Raw genomic sequence first — 21,803 nt, 5'->3', positions numbered from 1 at the left:
AGGCTCGGTTTGAGGGACTCCCAGGACACTCCTTATCTCCCCACTCACCCACCTCAGATGGCCCCGGCTTCAAGAGCTGGGGAAATCTGGTAGCTGTTCCTCATCCCTGGACACCTTGCAAGGTGCACAGGTGAGCACGGGCGCAAGACCGTGTGTTTCAGAGAGGGTTGGCTGCATGAGGCTCGCAGGCACCCAGAGAGTCTCAGAGAGCATGTGTGATGCTGCGAGATGAGGCCACCGCCGTGCCGGTGGGTGTACGCATGTGAGAGAGGAAGGGAGAGGGGGAGAGTGAAGGAGAAACACATGGACGCCCAGGGATGTGTGAATGAGACAAAATCCGCACGCAGCCGAGCACGCGAGCGGCTCGAGCAGAAGCCTGCGCGTAGCGCGGAGGAAGCAGGGGAAGATGCTTGGGATTCAGAGCCATCGCCTGCTGAGTGCCTGCGGTGCATGACAGTGCAGGAATGTGTCAGTGGAGACCAGGCTGCACAAAGGCGGTGCAGAAAAGCCCTCCTGGCCGTGCCCGCAGCAAGTGTGTGGCTCCACACCGGGAGATCGCCCATACGTACATGAGAGGGCGTGCGTACGTGTGTTTTTGCAATAGGATATGACTCTTTCTTGAACTCACCTGTTAGCAGCCTTCCCCTCCCCCCCCTCCCTCCCCGAGCAAATATCTGCTTGCTTAATTTCCCTTCAGCTGTTTATTACATTGCGGAGATAATCACACAGAAAAACACCTCCCGGTGCCACGTGCAACACCAGATTGCCTTGTAGCAACGTTTAAATTTCTCCGGCTTTTTTTTTTTTTCCTTTTTTTTTTTTTTTCTCCCCTCTTTTTGCACACAAAGAGACGCAAGCTATTAAAGCCGTATCTCTCCCCGGAGCAAGTGTTGCGAGGGAAGGACGCGAGGCGAGCTGGGGAACAGGGGCTCCTGCCTGCAATAGCGAGAACCCGGGGCGAGAAAAAAAAAAAACAAACTCCCGTGCTGGGAACTCCTCTCTTATCTCTGGCTGAGGAGGAAGGAATTTCTGTCCCCGTTCCTCACGCGATATCCAAGCCACTTTACAAGGAGCAGTATAGCGTTAGCCATTTTTAATTAATTAATCATTCAAATTAGCACACTTTTATTTTGTCAGCGAGGAGCTGCTGCTCCCTCGCTAGATTTTTCGCCTTGATACCCGGCCAAGAGGAGGATGGCAAGTTATGCTCCACCCATCTCTCCTTTATAAAAGCAGCAGCCCCGAGTGCCAGTTTAGTCTCTCTTCCAGCTCGCAGGCTAAAATACAGCTCCAGCGGCTCGCTCTGCTCCCGTTGCATTTCACCTTGTCGGTTTTCTCCTCTCTTGCTGCAGCAGGGTGCGGGAGGCGGCTGGGCTCTGAGGCTTGTCAAGGCACACGGGCGCAGTCTGGAGCAAAAGAAAAAGAAAAAAAACCACCAACAAAACAACAAAAAACCACCAAACCCAGGCGTTTGCTCTCACCTGTCTCCAAAACCAAAGTAAAACCTCGCGGCCAAGCCTGCTGCCGGCGTCGCAGAACAGGAGGCACCAAAGCCAGCGCTTAACCTAAGGGGAAGAAATCCAGCTTACAACTTTTCTCGGAGGAAACGAGAAGGCGTGAGGAAGAAAAAGAGAATTTGAAGAGAGAAAAAAAAAATAGAGACACCGAGGAAGATTTGATTTTTTTTTGGATTTGGCACCAAACTTTGAAAGAGTTGATTATTATTGTTGTTACTCCGCGCGTATTTTTATTTTTTCCCCCCCTCTAAGAACACTGAGGCGTCGCTGCCCGTCCGCAGAAGCTTTTCTCCTCGGCCACGCATGCATTTGTGCAAGGAAGAAGAAGGAGAGGGGAAATAACATGCGGGCCACCTGGTAGAGGAGCAGCCACCGAGGCACCGCCGGCGGCACGGGGGGACGCGGACCCCCGGATGCCCGTCACCCGCCGGGACCGCGGCTCGTCCCCAGCCACCTTATGAGATAGCAAAGCGGCCCAGGAGCCACCCAGACCCTCCTCAGCCCCCTTCGCCCCTCTTCGCCCAGCTCCTGCAGCTCCGAGGGGCGATGGGGACGCGCGGAGCTTGAGGCCGGGTCGCCGCGGGGGGCTGGCTGTCAGCTCGCAGCTCTTCCCTGCCTTGCCGGGGCTCTCCGTCCATGTGCCCGCAGCCGGCGGGGCCTGAAGCCGGGATGAATTTCGGCGTGCTCTTGGCCTTCGTCCTCTCCCTGCCCCTGGCCAGCCTGGAGGTGAGTTGGCTCCATGCAGGTGCCCAAGGGGGGCTCGGGGCGAGCGGCGGAGCGGGGCCGGGGCGGGGCGAGGCGAGGCGGGGCCGCCTCATGGCGGGCAGCCCCCGGCCCTCCGCCTCCCCTCAGAGGGGCTCGGAGGGGCTGCCCCGACCCCTTTAGGGTGTCCTCTTGGGTTAGGGGGGAGGCTGGGAGCCGCGGTTGGTCCCCCAAATTGGTCGGCTGTGAGGGAAGGGGGTGGCGCTGCACCGGGGGTGAGGGGTGGGGAAGGGGTGCTGTGAGGGGTGTAGCCGAGGGAAGAAAAAAAAAAAGGAAAATAAAAGGGGTGCGGGGAGATTCTGGCTCAGGGATGGGTGCTGCACGCCATCGTGCCCCGCTGTCCCTGCCACACACGCTGCTGGGGGTGTAGGTGGGCACCGTGAAGGACAGACAGCAGTCCCCACCTGGAGGGTGCAGCCACCTCCCCTCCCGCAGCCCGTTTTCCAGCCTTTCCCCTCCCAGAAGCGCAAACAGGGGAAAAAAAGAGCCGCAGGACCCCAAATCCTGCAGCCGGGATCCGCCATCCGATCGCAGGCAGAATTTAAGCAGGGTGTGAAGCCCCCTCGCAGCTCGCCACAGCGCTCAGGTCCCCACCACAGCCCTACCCGAGGCGACGGAGCCGTGCGGCTCGGCTGCTATTAGGGTCAGGAAACCTCCTCCCACCAAAACTTTCCTCCCTTTTGCATCGCGTCTGCCCCTTCCTTCCCCATTTTGGGGGAAGGCGGCGGGCGCGAAGCCTGGCATCGCCTCCTCACGGGCCCGCCTCGCCCTCGCCCCCAGCCGCAAAGGGAAGCAGTTGGAGCCGCGGGCTGCCCGGTGGTTGGGTTGGTTTGGGGCAGAGGAGGGCATTTCCTCCGCGGGTGGCTTCTCCTGTGCTGCACCAAGCATCAGCTCTGGTTGGAAGATGGGGGGAGATGCCTCTGATCCCAGGGCGCTGCTGCGGTGGGCTGTAACCGCGTTAAAATGCCAGACAGCCTGGTAGGGTTAGAGTTTGGGGGTTCTGGTTCCAGCCATTAGGTTTCTTGGGAGGAATAGCGATATTCATCGTTTCACCGGGGAACCGAGAAGGTTCCCAGTCAAGCTGCTGCCTACAGCCAGTCCCCTCATCCAAGGGTGGCATGTCACCTCAGCACCAGGCGTACAGCATGTCCCCGACGGCGCTGCTGAACAGCAGGCATCCTCCAAAGGGGGTCTGCAGCCCTTCTAAAGGCGTGAAGGTCCCGGAGGAGGCTCGGCAGGAGCAGCAGCTCTCCCCGATCCGCAGCGACCTGAGCTGGAGTCTCCCGAGTCCCTCTCCCTCCTCCATCACACCCACCTGGAGCTGGAGGGCCCTGGAGCCCGTCCAGCGGGAGGGAGCGCGCGCCTCAGCGGGAAGGTATTTGCCAGTTGGGAAGCGGGGATGCGAAGCGATTTGCATTCACCCCGCGGGCTGCAATAGTTGCCTTGCAACATTTACAGAGATGATGGGCTGAGCCAGGCGTGGCTTTGCCTGGGTGAAGCCCTGTTGGCAGCGCTTTCTGGAATTCCCGAGGAATGGGGTGCGGCCAGGCGCTCGCTCACGGCCCCGCTGTGCCCCTTCCCGGTGGGAGCCTGCGGGGCGCCTGCAAGCATCGGGTAGGGGTGAGGACAGATCTGGGAAGCCAGGACGAATGGTAACCGGAGGGATGATGCTTTTGGGTGTCGGGAAGGGAGCGAGGAGGCAAGTGGCAGCGGGAGGGAAGGACAGCGGTTCCTGCGCTTCTGCTGGCACATGGCGGGCCGCCGCCTTGTAAAGGGGAAAGGAAAAATCAGGCTGTGTTTTAGGAATGTGGGCTAGGTCAAACCTTAGGTTTGAGGCTTTGAAGGAAGCAAAATGTCAGCTGTCACCTCGCGTGGAAGGGGTTCTTGTGAGGAGGGCTCTGTCTGCATGCGTCGTCCTCCGACAGCAGCCCCCGTGCTGTGTTCAGTGGTCGGTGCTGCCTGCCAGGCACTGCAGTGTCTCCCCATCAGCTTCAGCATTAAAAAATGCTATTTATATGATTTTTTATTTTTTTTTTGCCTGGTTGATCGCTCAAGGCCCCACTGCCGAGATGTCCTGCTGCGGTCGGCGTGGAGATGCTCAGGAAAATCCTCTCTCTCCTGGGCAGAGGAGTGGGTAGCTGGGTGCTGCCCTGCCCTCCTGGTGCGGTCCCACGTAGGTCTGTAGGCACAGCACCCGAAAAACAAGAGGGCTGGAGGAGCCCTCACCTTGGGAGCATCCTTGGCTGCTTTCTCCACCTCACCTCTGCTGCCAGGGGAGATGCTGCAGATCCTGCAGCTCTTGCCCACGAATCGGAGCTTTCAGCTCCCCCAGTGCTCGAAACCATACATCGGCAGAAAGCTCCAGAGCTGGTGGGGCTCGTGGCGAGGCTGATTTTGGGAGAGCACGTGTGCATGGGGACGGTGACATAGGACGGCATGGGCTCGTGGGCCTCGCACCCACAACCTGCCCGGGGCTCCGCTGCCTGCTGCAGAGACGTGCCGTGGCACCAGGAGAAGGGAGGGGACGTCCCTGCGGGTGCAGTTCGGGGGAGAGCCAGGCACTGGGGGCAGAGGGAGGGAGGGAAAAACAAACTCGCTTTCTTCTAGGAATTCAGCGGCCTCGCAGGAATACGAGGCCAGGCCTTGGGGCACTTGACAGCCAGCCAGGAGTCCATTGAGACAAAAGTCTTCTTTGATCTGCCGCGCAGTTAAAAAAGAAAAAAAAAAAAAAAAAAAAAAAAGAGAGATTGTTAACCTGCGTTAGACAAATAACCCCAGAAGAGCTGCTGAGCAGGAAAAGTACCAGCGGCTTGGGCTGTGCTGCCGGGGGTCCCCCCTCCTGCACCGCTCCCCCACCTTCTGACCCCATGGCACCCGCTGGAGGAGCCTGGTGGACCTCTGCTTCCCCACCGAGTGCCCCGAGCCTCCCAGTCCCGGGGCTGCTCTTCCAGAGGCCAAAGGGAGCAGGGACGAGCCGCAGCTCATGCCCGTGTAGCCGCCTCTTGGGCGCAGTTCTGCAGCGTGGGGGGGAAGGAAGGAGCTTCCCAGGCTTGCAGATGTCAGATGCAGAGCTGCGGCACAGACCCCGGGGAGGAGGACAGGCTTCTGAGCCGCGTGGGCTGCGGATACGCCGTAGCCATGCTGCTAGTATCTGCCACGGGAGAGAAATTGGCACCCGAAACGCTGCCGTGAGCAGGGAGCGGAGCTCGTTCCTGCGGGCGGTGCCCAGCAATGCAGCCCCCCGATCCCTGATTCCTCCCTGCTTCCCCCCTCCTCCCAACTCCCTGAGCAAGGTGACAGCTCCCGGCTCGTCTCCAGAGCCCGTGAGCCTCGTAACACCTGCCCACGCTCTCCCCCGGCGGGTGCCGGGGTTTAAAATAAAAAAAGTTCCATTTCCTACACGTATTAAGTGTCAGGAAGGAGCAGGGGCAGCCATGCACGGTGGCGCTGGCACGCAGATGCGCCGGGCTGACAGGTGCAAACGCCAAAACGCCTGCATTTCGCCACCCAGCACCGGGTGCTCCCGCTTCTTCCTCACACCACGGGGGTTGTCAGGAGGCATCTTCATTTCGCAGCTCCTCAGCGGGCCCTGAACCGTGCGGGCTTCTCGCTCGCCGGGCGTTCGTCGCGGTGAGAACCCCCCGGTGCCTGAAAGCCAACGCGTGGCCACCCGCCCGCTGCTTTGCCTCGCCTGGGAGCTGAAAGGAAATGCTCTGCGGGGAAGGGATGGCCGTAAGCCGGTGGGACCACACACGTGCCACCAAGTGCCCGTAAAAATAAAAAAACCCACAGGAAAATCCCGGCGGGGTTCAGGAGCCAGCCAAGCTCTCCTCTCAGTTACAGGGCACGGCCTGGGGCTGCGCCTCCGGCGGCATCCCCCGCGCCCGGCTGAAAGAGCAGCTTTTCCGCATGAGTAGCCCTGAATGAAGAGAGCTAGGAGCTAAGCAAACACTCCGGCCAGCACTTCCCTCCGTCTCTTTCTCCAGCCTTTCGGAAGTAGGGTTTAATCAGCGCTTGCTTTCCCACACGACTCCTTTGTAGTCGCGCTAAGTGCTGCCACCGGGACCAATTCAAGGCAGGTGCCAGCGCCAGAGCCCCAAGGAGATGGATGGCGGTGCACCTGCCTGCGCAAACCCCGGCTTCGGCCCGCCCCCCGACGTGTACAAACCTTGTTTCTCCAGGTTTTTGGCACCCACACCCAGCGTCCCCCAAGCTCCCACGTGTTTTTTATTTGCCCCGCAGCCCCCAGCCCCCTTTCATCCCCTCCCGGCGGCGTTTGTGGTTTCACCGCGGGCTCGTAGCGGAGCAGCGAGCTCAGCTGCGAAGGTCAATCTTCCTCTCCACCCCCCCCCCAGCTTGCTTTCTTTTTTTATTATTATTTTTAAAGAGTATGCAAATGCTGGGTATTATTGGGCCGCTGTGGTTTGAGAACACGCGCGCGCACACGCACACGCACACGCTCCTCTCACAAAGCCCGCGAGGGAGTTTCATAACAAGAGGGAAATATTGGGGAGGTTTGATCTGATAGCGCAAGGGAAGTCTGCGAAAACGCCTGTGCTGCAGGCAGCAGGAATGAGAGGCCACCTGGAGAAGCCATCCAGCACCGGGGGAGGAAGCCTTGCTGGCCGCTCGCATCACTTTCAGGGCTTCGCTGCGGAGCTCAGGCATTTGCGGGCTTATTTTTGGTCGACCAGCTGCTGCTCGGGTTTTGGGCTCCTGGTTTGGTGAGGGCACATCCTCCTCTGCTGGTTCTGTTGTGTGTCCCCCCGTGCACCTTGGGTTCCCCCCGCTCGCTCTCTGTGATGCATGGTTTGCAGATCACCCCTCTAACGCTGCTTTTTCTCCCTTTTTTCTTGTCGTCTGGCAGGGGGACCCCATACCCGAAGACATTTATGAGATCCTGGGTGGCGGCTCGGTGCGCTCCATCAGCGACCTCCAGCGCGCCCTGCGGATAGACTCCGTAGGTAAATCTCCTCTTCACCAAACACTCCTCTTATTCCTCTTTAACTCTTTGGGGGAGGTGGGGAGAAAGGGGCAGTCCGTTTTCCAGCGGCCACACTACCAGCAGACCCCACTGCAAACACAGGAGCCACTCAGGGGCCGAGACCTGGGCATTTACACCTTTAATCCCCGTGAAACCGAGGGGAGGGAGGCAAGTCGACGCCTTTTTGTGTCTCCTAACCTCGGGAGGCGAGGAGGCGCGAGGTGGACGCAGGCTGGCGGAGGAGAGGAGGGCCGAGCGGGTTGTCCCGTTGAGGGTTTAGCTCGCAGGAGAGGCCACGTGCCCGGGGAGCGAAGTCAGGCCTCGTGCCCCGAGATAAGAGCCCCGGGGGCTGCGGTGCCGCGGGGTCACTTGGCGCAGGGCGGCGAAGCGCCGAGGGGTCGGCACGTGTGGGAATTGGAGCACGCGCCACGGCGGCTGGGCCGGCCCAGGGATTTATTTATAAACGGTCTCTTCAGAGCAAATTCCTTTCTATTCTAACCCTGCTCCCGCCCGTCGTCGTCCCCCCGGCCCCCCCCCAGCCCAGCTCGCCTTCTCTCTCTCGTGTTTTGTCTGTTTGGAGCTTTGTAATCCTTGCCGAGACACTATCTACGGGGGAACAGAATTTCCTGCTTTTGTTTCCTATGCCAGTCCAACCACTGGCGCAGTCTCAAAAGCATTCCCGCTGCCTTTCAAAACGGCCCTGGAGGGGCAGGGGGGGGGGGTTGGAAAGCGAGGGGGAGGGCACCAGCTGCGTTCTGCTATTGTTTGCCTTCGAAAGAAAGAGGCGACGAGGCTCCCCAGCACCGCCACGGCCGCTCCCTGCCCTCGCCCCGCTCCCGCCTCCTCGCCCACCAGCCGCACAATGGGGCAATTTCCAAAATTAGCCCAGCCGGATTGTCCCAGGGCCGGTCCCCCCCCACCCCAAGCCTCTTCAGCGCCGACCCGGGGTGTAGAAGGACAACCTGGAGAGGGAGGGACCCGCTTTTCAATAGGAGATTTGTTTCGAGTCAACAGTTGTTGCTATTTTTTTTTTTCCCTCCCTCTCCTCTGGTGGCTTTAACCTTTGCGCAAAAGGCAGCCCCCACCCTCGCCTGACGGCGTGCCAGGCTCTGCAGGACGGAGGGGTGGGGGCGATGCGTGCAGCCCCTCATCTCCCACTGCCCAGGGAACAGATCCACCTCCATCAGGGCCACCAGCTGCCCTCAAGGCCGAGGAATGAAGCAGGGCTCCCTTGTCGGCTTGGAAAGCCCGGGGGTATGGCAGCAGGCTGCAGAGCTCACTTCAGGTCCCTGGTACACATCCCGCATCCTCCAGCGGCCGCTTGGGAGCTGAGAGCAACGTCCCTGCTCCCCCTGACAGCGGGGACAGGGCTGAGGAAGAGGGATGGGATGCGCTAGGTGTGGGAAGCCAGCTCCGCCGCGCATCTGATAAGCAGAGATCTTCCCCTGGCCCCAAATCCCCTGGAAGCGAGTTGCTCCCTGGCTGCTGACGTCCATTCGGCTTCCTTCAGCTGCGAAAGCCGGCCGCAGAAGGAAGGAGCTGGGGCTGGGTGGGAGCTATCTCCGCGCGCGGCCATTGTCCCCAGCTCCGGAGGGGCCGCGCGGCCGAGTGCTCCGTGGGGACCGCGGGCACTGCTCTGTTCAGCACTTCCTATGGGAAAAAGCCTCGGGGCGGGGGGGACCTGCACAGAGCCGGGCTCAGCGCTCGCTGCCTTCCTCTCCTGTTGCTCACGGAGCTACCTCCAAGCTCCCGCGGTGCAGCAGAGGGGGAAAAGGGCCATTTCAGCCTCACTTCCAGTTCTGCTGCCCTAAAACTGACTCTGACACACAGGGGGTGAGGGCTGGGAGAGAGACCCATCGCGTTCACGACAGGTTTATTCCTCTGAGCCGTGCGCTGAGCAAAGAGCAGCCCCCAAATCTCTGTGTCCCGGCACAGCCGTGGCCTTGCTGGTGGATTTCTACCTCGTGTGATATCCGGGGGGCATGGGCACAAGCGTCTGCCTTCTCCTCCTGCCCCTCCCCGCTGCTACCAGCTCGTGTCCTTCCCTTTGCAGAGGAGGACAGCTCCAGCCCGGACCTGAATGCGACTCATCCCGGTCCAAACCCCGCGTCCCTGGCTCGGGAGAGACGAAGCCTGGGTGAGTGTGGGGTGCTGCAGAGACGTGTGCGGGGGGCAGAGGTTGCTGTGCACGTGGAGGTGTGGACAGACGGGAAAAAGGGTCTGGGGCTCACGCGGGAGCTGGGTGTTAAACCCCAGCAGGGCAGGAGAGGGAGTCTGGAGCTCTGCAGGTTGCTCTGCTTTGGCTCAGCCCGCGGTGCTGAAGGGCTGTCACCTCCTGCCGCGGTGAGGAGCGTCGTGGCGAGGCTCCGGGTGGGTGGGCGACGGGGAGAGCAGTCTGCGTGTGTGTGGCAGAGCCGTGCAGGCTCTCTGCTTTTCCCACCGGAGGTGGCTGCAGCTGCTCAGCCCGTTTCATCCCCCCCCTCTCCTCTTTCTCTGGGCCCTCCGCAGACGCCCTGGCGGCGGCAGAGCCAGCTGTCCTCGCCGAGTGCAAGACGCGGGCGGTGGTCTTCGAGATCTCCCGCGCCATGGTGGACAGCACCAACGCCAACTTCGTGGTGTGGCCGCCCTGCGTGGAGGTGCAGCGCTGCTCCGGCTGCTGCAACAACCGCAACGTGCAGTGCCGCCCCACGCAGATCCGCGTCCGGCACGTCCAGGTGAGACAAAACGCCTCTCCCTCCTCCCGCAGAGCTCCCCACAAACCCCAAAATCCGTCGGGTCTCGGGTGCCGGGCTCGCACGGCTGCCTGGTCCCTGCTGCCTGCGTTGAAAAAGCTTCTCCTCTTTGCCCAGCCCCGCGGTTCCCTCCTGAGCGGGTCCAGCAGCGAGCAGGCACCTGATGGCAAACCTCCTGCTCTGCTCCTCCTGCCCGCCCCTCCGCTACTCCTGATCTTCTCACAGCTTCCTCCCAGACAGCTTGTTTAAAAATAATACTCATCCCGCGCTGATCCCCTGCCCGAGCCCTAAGAGAGACTCCCCCAGGCAGAGGTTGGCCGGGAGAGAGGTTGCGTTCACGCAGCCCTTTTCGTCAGGAAATTCCTTTCTCAGAAAAGCCGGGCTGAATGAGGGAAAAACGTGGTGGTGGTGGGGGGAGCAGGAGTTGTTTTTGTGGAAAAAAGCGAGCGAGAGGTCAAAAGCCAGCCAGAAAAAGTGACCTGGAAATGGTTTCTTTGAGGACAGAGGTCTCCCCATTGTTTGGCTGGAAGTGTTTGTCTAGCGAGCAGCGTGTGGTCTGAAGCGTGTGGAGTGGGCTTTCAAGGAAAGATAAACAGCCCGGCCGCCGCGGTGCTGCCGAGGGATGCTGCTGGGGCAGTGGGTTTGGAGGAATCCAGCCCCGGAGGCGCAGCAGGGCCGGTATTTATAGCTCGCGGAGCACTTTCGGGGACTGTGGCGGCGTTAGATAAGGCGAACGGGGTCAGGCCCGGCCGCCGCTGGAGTGGGAGGACCCCCCTCGGCAGCGCGTGCCCTGCGGTGGGCTGCGGAGCCGGGAGCCTTCCCTCTGAGTCAGCACTGCTGGAGAGTCCGAGGGAATTTCCAGAGCGCCGCCTTCCCCCTGCAACACCCGGCTGAGGGCTTCAGCCCGGCGAGTTATTAAAGAGCTGGAGACAGATTCAGACAGGCCTGCTGAAGCGGTGTTTGCTCGCATCAAGCCCGAGCTGTTCTCCCTCTGCCCTTCCCGCGAGACCCTGCGGCAGTTCATTCTGGCGACGAACTCGGGTCCCCACCATCCTGAAGGAGGCCAGCACGCCCTGCACGCCCCCTGCTTCTGCGTGTGGGCAGCCACTCATCCCCTTCCCCAGCACCAACAGGCTAGGATCGGGGGAAACAAGCAGTCACATCCAAGCTTGCCTGCTTTAGGGCTTCTCTGTTCGTGTGTGCAAAATCAGCTCCCGTACACACCACCCCCGGCCTTGAACCGTGCTCCATAAACTGCCTCCTGGCCCTTTAGGAAGGGAGCCAGCACGCACGGGCGCTGATTATTTTCACAGAGCCGGAGCCGCAGCCGCGCTCATCACTCGGCTGCGCCTCTCTTCCAAATAGGTGAACAAGATCGAGTTTGTCCAGAAGAAGCCAAAATTCAAGAAAGTCGTCGTGCCTTTGGAGGACCACGTGCAGTGCCGGTGCGAAGCGGTGTCCCGCCAGCCCCCCAGGAGCAGCCGGCCAGCGCCACGAGAGCAGAAACGTAAGGATTTGGGCACGCCGAGCGCAGAGGCAGGCGTGAGAAGAGAGGCTGGGGAAGAGGGGAGCGAGCCCTGCGCTGGCTTAAATCCTGAGGACGTTTCCCAGGGTGTCTGCCTGCCAGCAAAGGGCTGACAGCGAGGGAAAGGAAGGTGAGGGGTGAGGACAAGGACATCGTGGGGAAAGGCAGAGGGCAGAGACTGCGGAGGGCAGAGGGCGAGAGAGAGAAAAACAGAAGATTGCAGAGCTCTTTGTTGATGGTGTGTGGGGAAAGGCATTTGGACGTGACCCGGTGTCCCCTCGCTGTACTCTCTCCCCTCTGTTTTGGCAGGCTTGTCACCGTCGTTCACCACAGCCGCCGTCTCGCAGAGGAAGCGGGTACGCCGGCCGCCGGCACAGAAGAGAAAACACAAGAAGTACAAGCATGTCAACGATAAGAAAGTGCTGAAAGAAATCCTCGTGGCATAGAAGTGCTGGCAGGGGAGAGAGAGCACAAAGCAGGTAACAGCGAGCTGCTCTCCCAGCAGGGAGAGGTGTTCCCCTGGGACAGGGCACCTCAGACACTTCCCGCAGCAGCTCGCTCACCCGGGTGTGAGAAAAGCAGGGCTGCAGGAGAGGGAAGGACACCGGGGCCCAACACGTGCACCCTATTTATGGCTTTATGGCTCTCTGCAGAGGCAGCGGGGTCACGCTGCAGCCCTGCCTTGATGTCAGGCTTCAGCCTCCCCTTTGCCTCCCTTAAAGGCAGACAGCAAGGCTGGCTTCTCTCTGCACCTAAATCCCCTCGGGATCCCTGTTATTCTTCTCTCCTGTGGAGCAGCTCCCGTTCTCCTTTCTCTATTGATTCTCCGTTGAAAGCAGAGAATTAATGTTGCTCTGGGGATCCCTTTTCCTTTTCTTTCATTAGCTGGGTTGGCAGAAAGACGGAAAAGCTGCAGTGCTTTTTGGTTCATCCCTCTCCGAGCAGGAAGCCCGCGCGCATAAGAAAGGTCATGCCAGGGGAGAGGAGAACTGGAATCTCGGGCAATAGATCTGGACTTTGTCAGGCCAGGGTCTGATTCTTCTCTCCCTGACTTGTGTAAACAGGAGGAGTTCCCTCAGCAGCAGAAGAATTTTACTGCTACAAGCAGAAGGAAAATAAGCACTGGTTCCTCATGAGAGAGGGAAAGGCGCAGAAAAGAAAGAAAGAGTAATGTGGGCACGGCACCCGGGGCTGAATTTGGAAGGAGGCAGAAAAGGAGGCTGAAAGCCCTGCCCTGTGACTGCAGCCCCAGCCCTGCCGCAGCTCATTTTGCATTCCCATCCCTCGCCTCAGGACAGGGAGATGACAGGCTTGTGCCCTGTGGCCTTGCAGGATCAGGGAACAAGGGGCACCAGTTTTGGGATTGTCATTCCCACGCTGAGCACCGCGAGGGCTTGGATCATCCCGGGATCCTCCTGGCCAGCCCACGGTTCCCAGGGTACGAGTGATGCAAACCCACGCGAATTTCAGCTCCGGCTCGAGCTGTCTGGGAGAAAAAATAGAGAAGGTCAAAAGCCCTCCCGTGCTTCTAATTTGGCACTCGAACACAAACATTTCCAGAGGAGAACAAGGGAGAGGATGGGAGCTGCAGGGGCAGAGGGTTACATACTCTAATGCCGTGCCTGTTTTTGTTTCGCTTCCAGGTTTATTTAATATATTTGCTGTATTGCCCCCATGGGGTCCTTGGAGTGATAACTTTTCCTCTTTGTCCGTCTGCCTCAACGACTGATTCAGGCGGCAAATGGTGCTTCCCTTTCCATCAGTGGACCTTCTCCCACCAAAGCCTCTCCCTCCTTTCATTTATTAGCGATATCAGTTTTTAGAAAAACAAAGAAAAAGAAAAAAAAGGACAAACACAGCATATATATATGAAGATATATATATATGAGAAAAGAACAAAGTACAAAAATGAAACCACGATCCCCGACAGCCACAAGACGCGACGAGGACAGGACAATGCCTTCCCTGCTCCAGGGGACGGGATGGAAAATGTGAAAAGGGAAGTGGGTCCAATTTCTTCCGAGGGGAGGAGAAAAAGAAACGGACGGAGGGAGGAAGGGGCATATTCCTCCTTCTCCTTGTGTTTCTGCCAAGGCTGGGGGGCCCGGCTGAGATCCACACTTGCACTGGACCTAGGCTTCGCCAACAGGCGGATCTCGGACTGCGAGCGGCGGCCGACGATGGAAAATGCACTAAGGACTTGTATTGCCCTACCTGGACAGATATCTATTTTTAACGTGCGTGCGTATATTTTATTTGAAAAAGAAAAACCAAAACCACTAAAACACACAACATCTCGGGGAACAGAAAAAAAAAAAAAAAAAAAAAAAAAAGAAAGGAAAAGAAAAGAAAAGCAACCACCACCACCACGAAAACAAAACCAAGAAGCCAAATGCATTCCCCCCCTCCCTTTCCCCTCCTGCTCCTGGTGCTGACTGGAAGGTGTTTGGATCGTGGGGAAGGAGCAGACGGCGGCAGACTCGTCTCCACACCCCCGGCCCCTCCTGAGGGGAGCCGTCTTTGCACATGCTGGTGGAGAACTCAACTTTCCAGGCTCGGACTCAGATCTTATTTTTTAAAATTCGCTCCGTATGTGTGCGCGTGTCTCCGTGTGTATATCTCTACATGTGTTTGCGTGTGTGTGTGTGTATTTATACATGCATATATAAATATATATATATATGTTCTTACACGGATTTCATTCCCCAGCGGCGGGGAGCTCGGAGGGGCACGCGGGCAGCTGGAAGAAAAGCTGCCAGTGTCTGCAGCGTTACTCAGAGCCTGCAAACTCTGGGATGGGATGGGATGGGACGGGACGGGCGGACTCCCCGTCTGCTCCCTCCCCGTCCCGTTGCCCTTTTCTCTCGCTCCCCACCAACCCCCCGCTGCAACTTCCTTGCAGGAGGCGAAGCGGCAGCACGACAAGGCCAGCAACAGCCAAACTTAGAAGCATGATTTAATCTCAGTGAGCTGTCCTTGCCTGCTCTGTGGTCCCGAAAGCAGAATCATGTCATTCCCCCGAGCTTTTTAACCCCTTCGCGGGCGTCCTGCGCACCGTGCCAGCGTTGCTCTCGCCCTGCGAGTGGCCCTGGCTCTCCCATCTCTTCCCTCGCGTTTTCCCTCTCAGATTCCTTCTGGATTTTACCCATTAGCAAGCCTGCTTAGCTTGGGAGTCGATCCAAGCTGTGGACAGCTCCGTGTAGGTGTAGAGAAAGGAACGAGCACGGCCTTCACGGTTGGCAGCAGCGCTCTGAGGCAGAAATGAGCTTGGGGAGGAACCAAAGCACAACTGGTGGCAGAGGGAGACGGGCTCTGCTTGCAGGGACCAGCTGCACACCCCTGAGTCATCACCAGAAAGGTTACACACAGAAAGGTTGCACACAATGGGAATTTCCAGCAGCACTGCGGGAATCCCACTCTCTGATCCCGCTGGGCCCTGTGGAGTTGCACATGAAGCTGAGCTCGAGCTGGCCCACCAGCCGCTTCTCCCCATGCTCACAGCCCTATGGCAGAGCAAAAAACTGGAAGGAGCCAGGGAAAGGAGGCGAAGACACAGCCTGGGGCTGCTGCAGGTTGTTGGGGGGCTCAGCCCTCGCCCCCTGCCCGCCCGCAGCACATCTCGCAGCGCTGCAGGGGCTGCACGGCGCTGCCGCCCTCCTGCCCCGAGCCCTCAAGTCTTAAGATGCTTCCAAAATGTTTCCTTCAGTTTGTAAAGACGGCGAGGTTTTATTTTATTTTAATTTGTTTGGCTTTTTTTTTTTTTTTTTAATGTAAGATTAATTTATACTCAGTATTGTATTTAAAGTTGTAAAAAAAAAAAAAAAAAAAAAAAAAGGAAAGCGAACCTCTCTCTCAAGCAACATTTTCTCTTCCTTTCCCCGAACTGAATCAAATTCGGGATTCAGCGGAGGCGCAAGCAGCTCGGGATTCCCGGTGCCTCCAGTTTCATTTTCAGGACATTTAATCGGAGGTTGTGGGGAGAAGCAACCCGCTGCTGGGAAAGTCCTGCCAGCACCTGCCCGCAGCCCTCCGGCCTCCGCCAGCACCCGGTCTGCTCCGAAATGACTCAGGCGCTGGGGATTTCTTATCGAGAGGTCCCCTTTTTTGTTAGCTGCTCCGCTCGGAGGCACGGCCAGAACTTCCCTGCGCTTTCATCCCGTCTCCGGATTCCTCCGCTTTGAAGGAGCTGGCCCGGTGTTTACACTCCCCAAAGCTGTGCAAACACTCGGCCCGGTCCCTCCTTAGTCACACCGTCTAGACGACGTCGGGCCTTCCCTCCTTCGGAAAGGCTGCCGCTTTTCCCTTTCCCCCGAGCAAGGGAGGTGTTGCGCAGCTGGCAGCCGGGCTTTGGGGCTTTGGGTTGGAGGGAGAAGCCCCAGGAGAGGGGGACGTGTCCCACGGTGGCCCCGTGCGCCCGGTGGGTCCTGGGGGTGGAGGCGCTGCCCGTGCCAAGCAGGATGTGCACAGGGAGGAGAATACAAAGAATTTAAAACCATTTAGGAAAAAAAAGAAGCCCACAAAATGCTTCTCCAAGGAGTCAGGCTCCCCTGCAGCTGTTCACCGCTCGCCTTCATGCAGCCCGTGACCAAGCAGAGCCGTGTCCCCCCCCCCGGGCTGTAATCGGCCCGTGACTTGGGAATTTCCCCTTTTAAAAGGCATCGCCAAGCAGCCTCGGCTGCTCCCAGCTTTCATCTCAGGGGTAGCGGAAAAACGAACCCTCAGGACCCCAAAAAAACAAGTAGGAGCTCCCTTCCCTTTTTGTCCCCCGGCCAGGCGGGTGCCCGTGGCTCTCCAACACCGTGAGCTGCCCGGGTTTTGGGATGAGAGCGGGTCTGGGGGGAAACCACCCCCTTGCAATCACCGTCTCAGTCCGAGGAGCTGTTTGCAAGCAATTATTCAGCGACCCGAATGTCGCAGGGAGGTTTGTGGCCCAACAGGCTGTGTCGAAACGCTCTCAGTGAGGTTTTTTTCACTAGGGATGCCGGGCCATCGCCGTCTTGCCCAGCAGCCTGGGAAACTCCCGAGTTCCCAAATTTGCTGACCTTCATCACCAGCCACCGCTGGGCAATGCAGTCGCATAAAACAGCTCAGCTCCTCCGCTCGGGGGTTTTCTGCACGGGAGAAACTGCCCCAGGAGCACAGGGGAGGAGAGGTCCCCCCGCGGCCAAAGCCGAGGTCGGGGAAGGAGCGTGGGGATGGATGAGCCCCGAGGTGGGGCTGTGAGAAGGGACCTGCGCCTTTAAAGCCTGCAGAGGTGTTATTGCGGTGGAAAAAGCGTTGCACGGTCACGATGGAAATTGTTTGTATCTGACTGATTGACCGAGGAGAGAGACAGAGAGAAATTCCTGAATCCCCCCCCCCCCCGATGGATTCAGGAATTTTTTCCGCTAATCAAGAAGAAAAACAAAAAAGCGTGCGCTGGGAGGGGGCAGGGAGGAAAAAAGGGGGGTCTCCCTGGTGTCCCATAAACCTGGTGGCCACGGACAAAACACGGCAATCGGAGCACAGCCTGCCCTGGAAAGTCTGAGGCAGCGCTGACCAGCGCAGCGAAGGGGCAGCAAGCTTTGGCTGGCCAGGGGTGCTGCGGCACGCCGGCTTTGCCCATCCCAAATTCGTGCTCCCAGAGGATGCACAAACCCGAAAAAGGTCCACAAAGGGCAGGATCAGAGCCCGCTGCACCCAGGAGAAGGGCTGCGGGTGCGGGTTTCTCCCCGGGGAGGGATGGGGCTCGTGAGAGCAGCCAGCAGCTTCGTTAGCCGGTCCTCGTCTACCTGGGGCCGCCAGGGACGGGCTGCAGCGTGGCTCTGGTTGTGGGGGCTGAAACTGGAGCTGGCTCCTTGCATTGGGGTTTGGCACGGAGAAAGCTCCCCTGGCTGATGCGAGCAGCCCCATAACCAAATAAAGCATTTTCCCAGTGCAGCCGCCTCCGTTCAATGAAACAGAAAGGAGCAGCTGAACAGGATCTGCAGTTTTTCCCCGTGATACGCATTTTCCCTTTTCCACGGAGAGCCCCGCCGGCTGCGCCGCAACCTATTGTTGCCCTCGGTTATTTCCTTAGGTCTCTGCCGAGGGTCTCACAGCCTGGGGCCGGGAAGGAGCGAGCAGAAGAGCTGCCCCTGGCTTCCCACGCTGGGCGCGTGCAGAGCCGGGTGCCTCCATCGGGTGGGAGAGGTGGCAGCACCAGCGTCTGGCTGGACGCGGTGCTCGGGGTCCACACGTTTGTTGTCCCCATCCACGGGGCTGCAAATGGACCTGGGGAGCTCATGAGGAGCTGCAAAAATCAGCTCTTGGGAAGCTGAGCGACCTCACAGCGGAGCACGAGGGGGCAACAAAGCTAAAGGAGAGCGGGCGCTGCTTTTGGGGGGACTTCTTCTTGTGTTCGCTTCCACCCTGCACCCAAAGGTCCCCCTGCTCGCCAGGAAGCCTGGTAGGGGCAAGCATTTTGCCACCTGGCTTCTGCACGCACCAGCCAAGGAAACAATTCTGCAGCTGAAAGAGGAAATCTCGGTCCCAGCTATTTCCAACCCCTATTGTTTGTCACCCAACTCGCGGCCTTCCGAGCGGAGCGGCGGGATTGCGCCACTCTGCATGTGCTTTTCAGACCCTTTAATTTTAGCATCGCAAGAAGGATTCGTGGTATCGAGAAAAGCCCAGTTCTAAGGAAAGAGGAAACCTGTGATTCTGACACTTGACTTTGCCCAAAAAAGGAAGCAGCTCATGGCAGTGACCTAACCGCTTTAGTCATTTGGCTGTAATGCTCAGGGAGCCCAGTGGGTGCTGGGGGGGTTCCCACCCCCAGGACCTGGAGCTGCAGCAGGGACGAAGCTCTCAAGCGCCTGGAGCTTCGTGCTCCTGCTCTTTGGAGCTGTGGGGAGCTCGAGTCTCGCTCCTGCCCCTTTCTGTAGGGGTCTCAGGCCGGGCTGGGCTCTGCCCGTGGGTTTCAGACCCTACCCCAGTGTCCCCGCGGGGAGGGCATCGCTGGGACTCCCTCGAGAGCCTTCCCGCTCCTGGGGGACATCGCTGCACCGGCCGCTTCCTCAAACGCAGAAGCACGCTCGTTTTTTGGGGTTTTTCTTTTTTGAAATCTTGCAGATATAGCACGCTTTCAATTCCTCAAAGCCTGGCTTCTGCATGTGACCAGAGGCACTGTCCCCTTCCCTCCCTGTCCCTTCCCCTTCCAGCAGCACACGCGTGCAGCTGGTGGCCAGAGCCAGGGCGTCTCCTTCTCCTTCTTTCCAGCGGCCCATGGGGCTGCGTCGTGTGGGTTTCATTGAGAAAGCCACGAAACCACGGCACGCTGTGAAAAGGGAGAGCCCGAGCACCTGGAGGAGCGAGACCCCAAGGACCTCGCTTTGGCCGGGAGGGAAAACCACCACGGTGTAGCACTGGCCCTGTTCGTTTCGTTCTGCCCATGAATGAAGGAAAAAAAAATGAAAAAGAAAAAAAGAAAAAGAAAAAAAGAAAAAAGCAAAAGGCTTTCTGTGCTGCAGGGTCTGGAATCACTGAGCTGTTGATCCAGCTCACCTCCACGTGTGGCCAGGAGCAAGATGCGGGGACCCAACGAGTCCCTGCAGTCCCCACACGCGTCCCCATGCCAGGCCATGCTGGAAGAGGTTGAGCTGTGGGACGGGTGCTGCAGAAGCAGCCGAACCCATCGGCGATGCTCACACCACGGGGACACGGAGCTGGATGTCCCCAGGCTCGCCAGGGCACCAGCTTTGAGGGGACACTCGGTGCGCCCGTGGGTGCCCGCTCCCTGCCACCAGGCTGTTTTGCAGCGCTCCCATCCCCGGCCAAGGCAGGAATGCCAGGAATGCGAAATCCCGGCATAACACCCCCCCCCCCCCCGCGTCCCCGTCCCGTCGCAAGAACAGGATATTCGCCTGAGCAACATCCACTCACACACGCCTCGCTATCAGGAAAAAACACTCAGTCAGCGTCTGGAAGGGGCCGATGGGCTGCCCGGCCGCCGGGGCTTCCGTGTGGGGAGGGAGAGCGGGGCCGCGTGGGATCCTCGGCCGTGGGGGGCCGGGGGTGAGCACCGGCAGCAGCCGGGGGAATCCGAAATTTGGGGATTTGTCCTCGTGCGAGAGCCGCCTGGCTTCTCGCAAAGTGGCCCCGGGGGGCTCCTTTGGTGGGTGCCCCGGGCGGTGCCAACACATCCCGCTCCCAGCACGGGCTCCGCAAACCCATCCTGTCCCAGGTAAACAGGATCTGGCCGCGCTGCCTGACCTTGTTTACCTCCCTGAAAGAATCTGGCTGGAATTTTCTTTTTCTTGTTGTTTTTTTTTTTTTCTTTCCTCAGGGCCGGTGAGTCAGCCGGCAGCAATGCGCGCAGCCTTTCCATTCTGACTCACCCCGCTGCCCGCCGCTCCCCTCTGCCCCGCGAAGCCCCCGTGCCCCCCGTGATGTAACCCAGGCCCCGGTGGCCGCGGCGGTGGCGGTGGGGCAGGAGGGAAGCGTGGCAGAGCAGAGCGCTCGGGCAGCCCCCGTGCCAAAACACAGGAAGCGCGCCGAGAAGTCACCCCGTGCATTGTCAGCTCCGAAAAGAAAAAAAAAAAAAAAACAACACCAAAGCAAACAAAACAAAACAGAATAATTAAAAAAAAAAAAAAAAAAAAAAAAAAAAAGGCCTAACCAGAACAATTGCCCAGAAGAGAAAAGAAAAAAAGCAAGAAAAAAAAATGAAAAATCAGAGGCCAAGGGAGCTGGCCCGGCGCCAGGCCCCTTGTTTTCGTTTCCCAACACAATGCACGTTAAATAATACTTCCTTCTCGCAACACGGCCCTCCTGGGCCACTCTTGTTTGTCTCGGGGTCGGTGCGTGGGGTGATGGCCCCCGGCACCGCCAGCCTGCTCCTGTTGCTGCTGGAGAAGAGCTCCTGGTGTCTCCAGGGCTGCTCCCAGCCTCTGGTGCCCGTCGGCAGGATGGGGCTGAGCCGCTCTGCGGGGCGATGTCCCCCGTGTCCCCCCAAAAACAGCCAGCCTGAGCTAAGGAGCCGTCGGTAGGAGCTAACCACAGCAGTCATACGATATACGCGGATTTATTGCCAGGTTAAATAAAACAGAATAGTAAAACGACAGGCATCACACGTGGGATGAGCCATTTCATGACATTTCTGGCCGGGCTTGCAGCCTGGGATGAGGGGAAACCCTTTTCCTCGCCCCGTGGCTCTCCAGTCGTCAGGTGCCACTTGGCTGGGGCTCAGCTTTCTTCTCGCGGGGATTTCTCTCCCAGCCAACTGTCGCTGGCACCCAGCTGACCGCATTCAGGTGTCTGCGTGCTGCAGGGATCCAAGCAAAACTGCTCTTGTTTATCCTGACTCCTGTCCTGAGAAATTTGACATCTGAGGCACCTTCTTTGACATCTGAGGCTCTTCTTTGTTGGCAGTGTCAATCAACGGCCATCAAGGGGTTGATCAGATCCATTTATCTCTCTACCTCTACCTCTACCTCTACCTCTACCTCTACTCCTACCTCTACCCCTACCCTTACCACTACCCTCTACCTCCACCCCAACCCCTACGTCTACCTCTACCTCTACGTCTACGTCTACGTCTACCTCTACCTCTACTATCTCTACCCCTACCCCTACCCCTACCCCTACCCCTACCTCTACCTCTACCTCTACCTCTACCTCTACCTCTACCTCTACCTCTACCTCTACCTCTACCCCTACCTCTACCTCTACCTCTACTATCTCTACCCCTACCCCTACCTCTACCCCTACCTCTACCTCTACCTCTACCTCTACTATCTCTACCCCTACCTCTACCTCTACTATCTCTACCCCTACCTCTACCCCTACCTCTACCTCTACCTCTACCTCTACTATCTCTACCCCTACCTCTACCTCTACTATCTCTACCCCTACCTCTACCCCTACCTCTACCTCTACCTCTACCTCTACCTCTACCTCTACCTCTACCTCTACCTCTACCTCTACCTCTACCTCTACCTCTACCTCTACCTCTACTATCTCTACCCCTACCTCTACCTCTACCTCTACCCCTACCTCTACCTCTACTATCTCTACCCCTACCTCTACCTCTACCATCTCTACCTCTACCTCTACCTCTACCTCTACCTCTACTATCTCTACCCCTACCTCTACCCCTACCTCTACCTCTACCTCTACCTCTACTATCTCTACCCCTACCTCTACCTCTACTATCTCTACCCCTACCTCTACCCCTACCTCTACCTCTACCTCTACCTCTACCTCTACCTCTACCTCTACCTCTACCTCTACCTCTACCTCTACCTCTACTATCTCTACCCCTA

General features: G+C 58.6%; 1 protein-coding gene and 1 long non-coding RNA gene across 2 annotated transcripts; one reads left to right on the top strand and one right to left on the bottom strand.

The window, feature by feature from the left end:
- Window positions 1-1,256: 1,256 nt before the first annotated feature.
- On the top strand, window positions 1,257-13,873 carry PDGFB (platelet derived growth factor subunit B). The gene is made up of 7 exons (XM_084513602.1): window positions 1,257-2,243; window positions 7,147-7,243; window positions 9,317-9,400; window positions 9,772-9,977; window positions 11,361-11,502; window positions 11,830-11,999; window positions 13,164-13,873. Exons 1-6 carry the CDS (start codon window positions 2,154-2,156, stop codon window positions 11,964-11,966), a joined length of 756 nt encoding a protein of 251 aa, XP_084369728.1. The 5' UTR covers window positions 1,257-2,153; the 3' UTR covers window positions 11,967-11,999; window positions 13,164-13,873.
- LOC311433912 lies at window positions 1,340-3,722 on the bottom strand. The gene is made up of 2 exons (XR_014691051.1): window positions 3,595-3,722; window positions 1,340-1,565 (listed from the first exon to the last, which is right to left on the bottom strand). It is a non-coding gene; the product is annotated as an uncharacterized lncRNA (long non-coding RNA).
- Window positions 13,874-21,803: the final 7,930 nt, after the last annotated feature.

This window comes from Aythya ferina, assembly GCF_964211825.1.
Source record: "Aythya ferina genome assembly, chromosome: 1".
Classification (NCBI taxonomy): domain Eukaryota; kingdom Metazoa; phylum Chordata; class Aves; order Anseriformes; family Anatidae; genus Aythya; species Aythya ferina.
The sequence above is the reverse complement of the archived record's forward strand: the minus strand, read 5'-3'. Positions and strand labels throughout refer to the sequence as shown.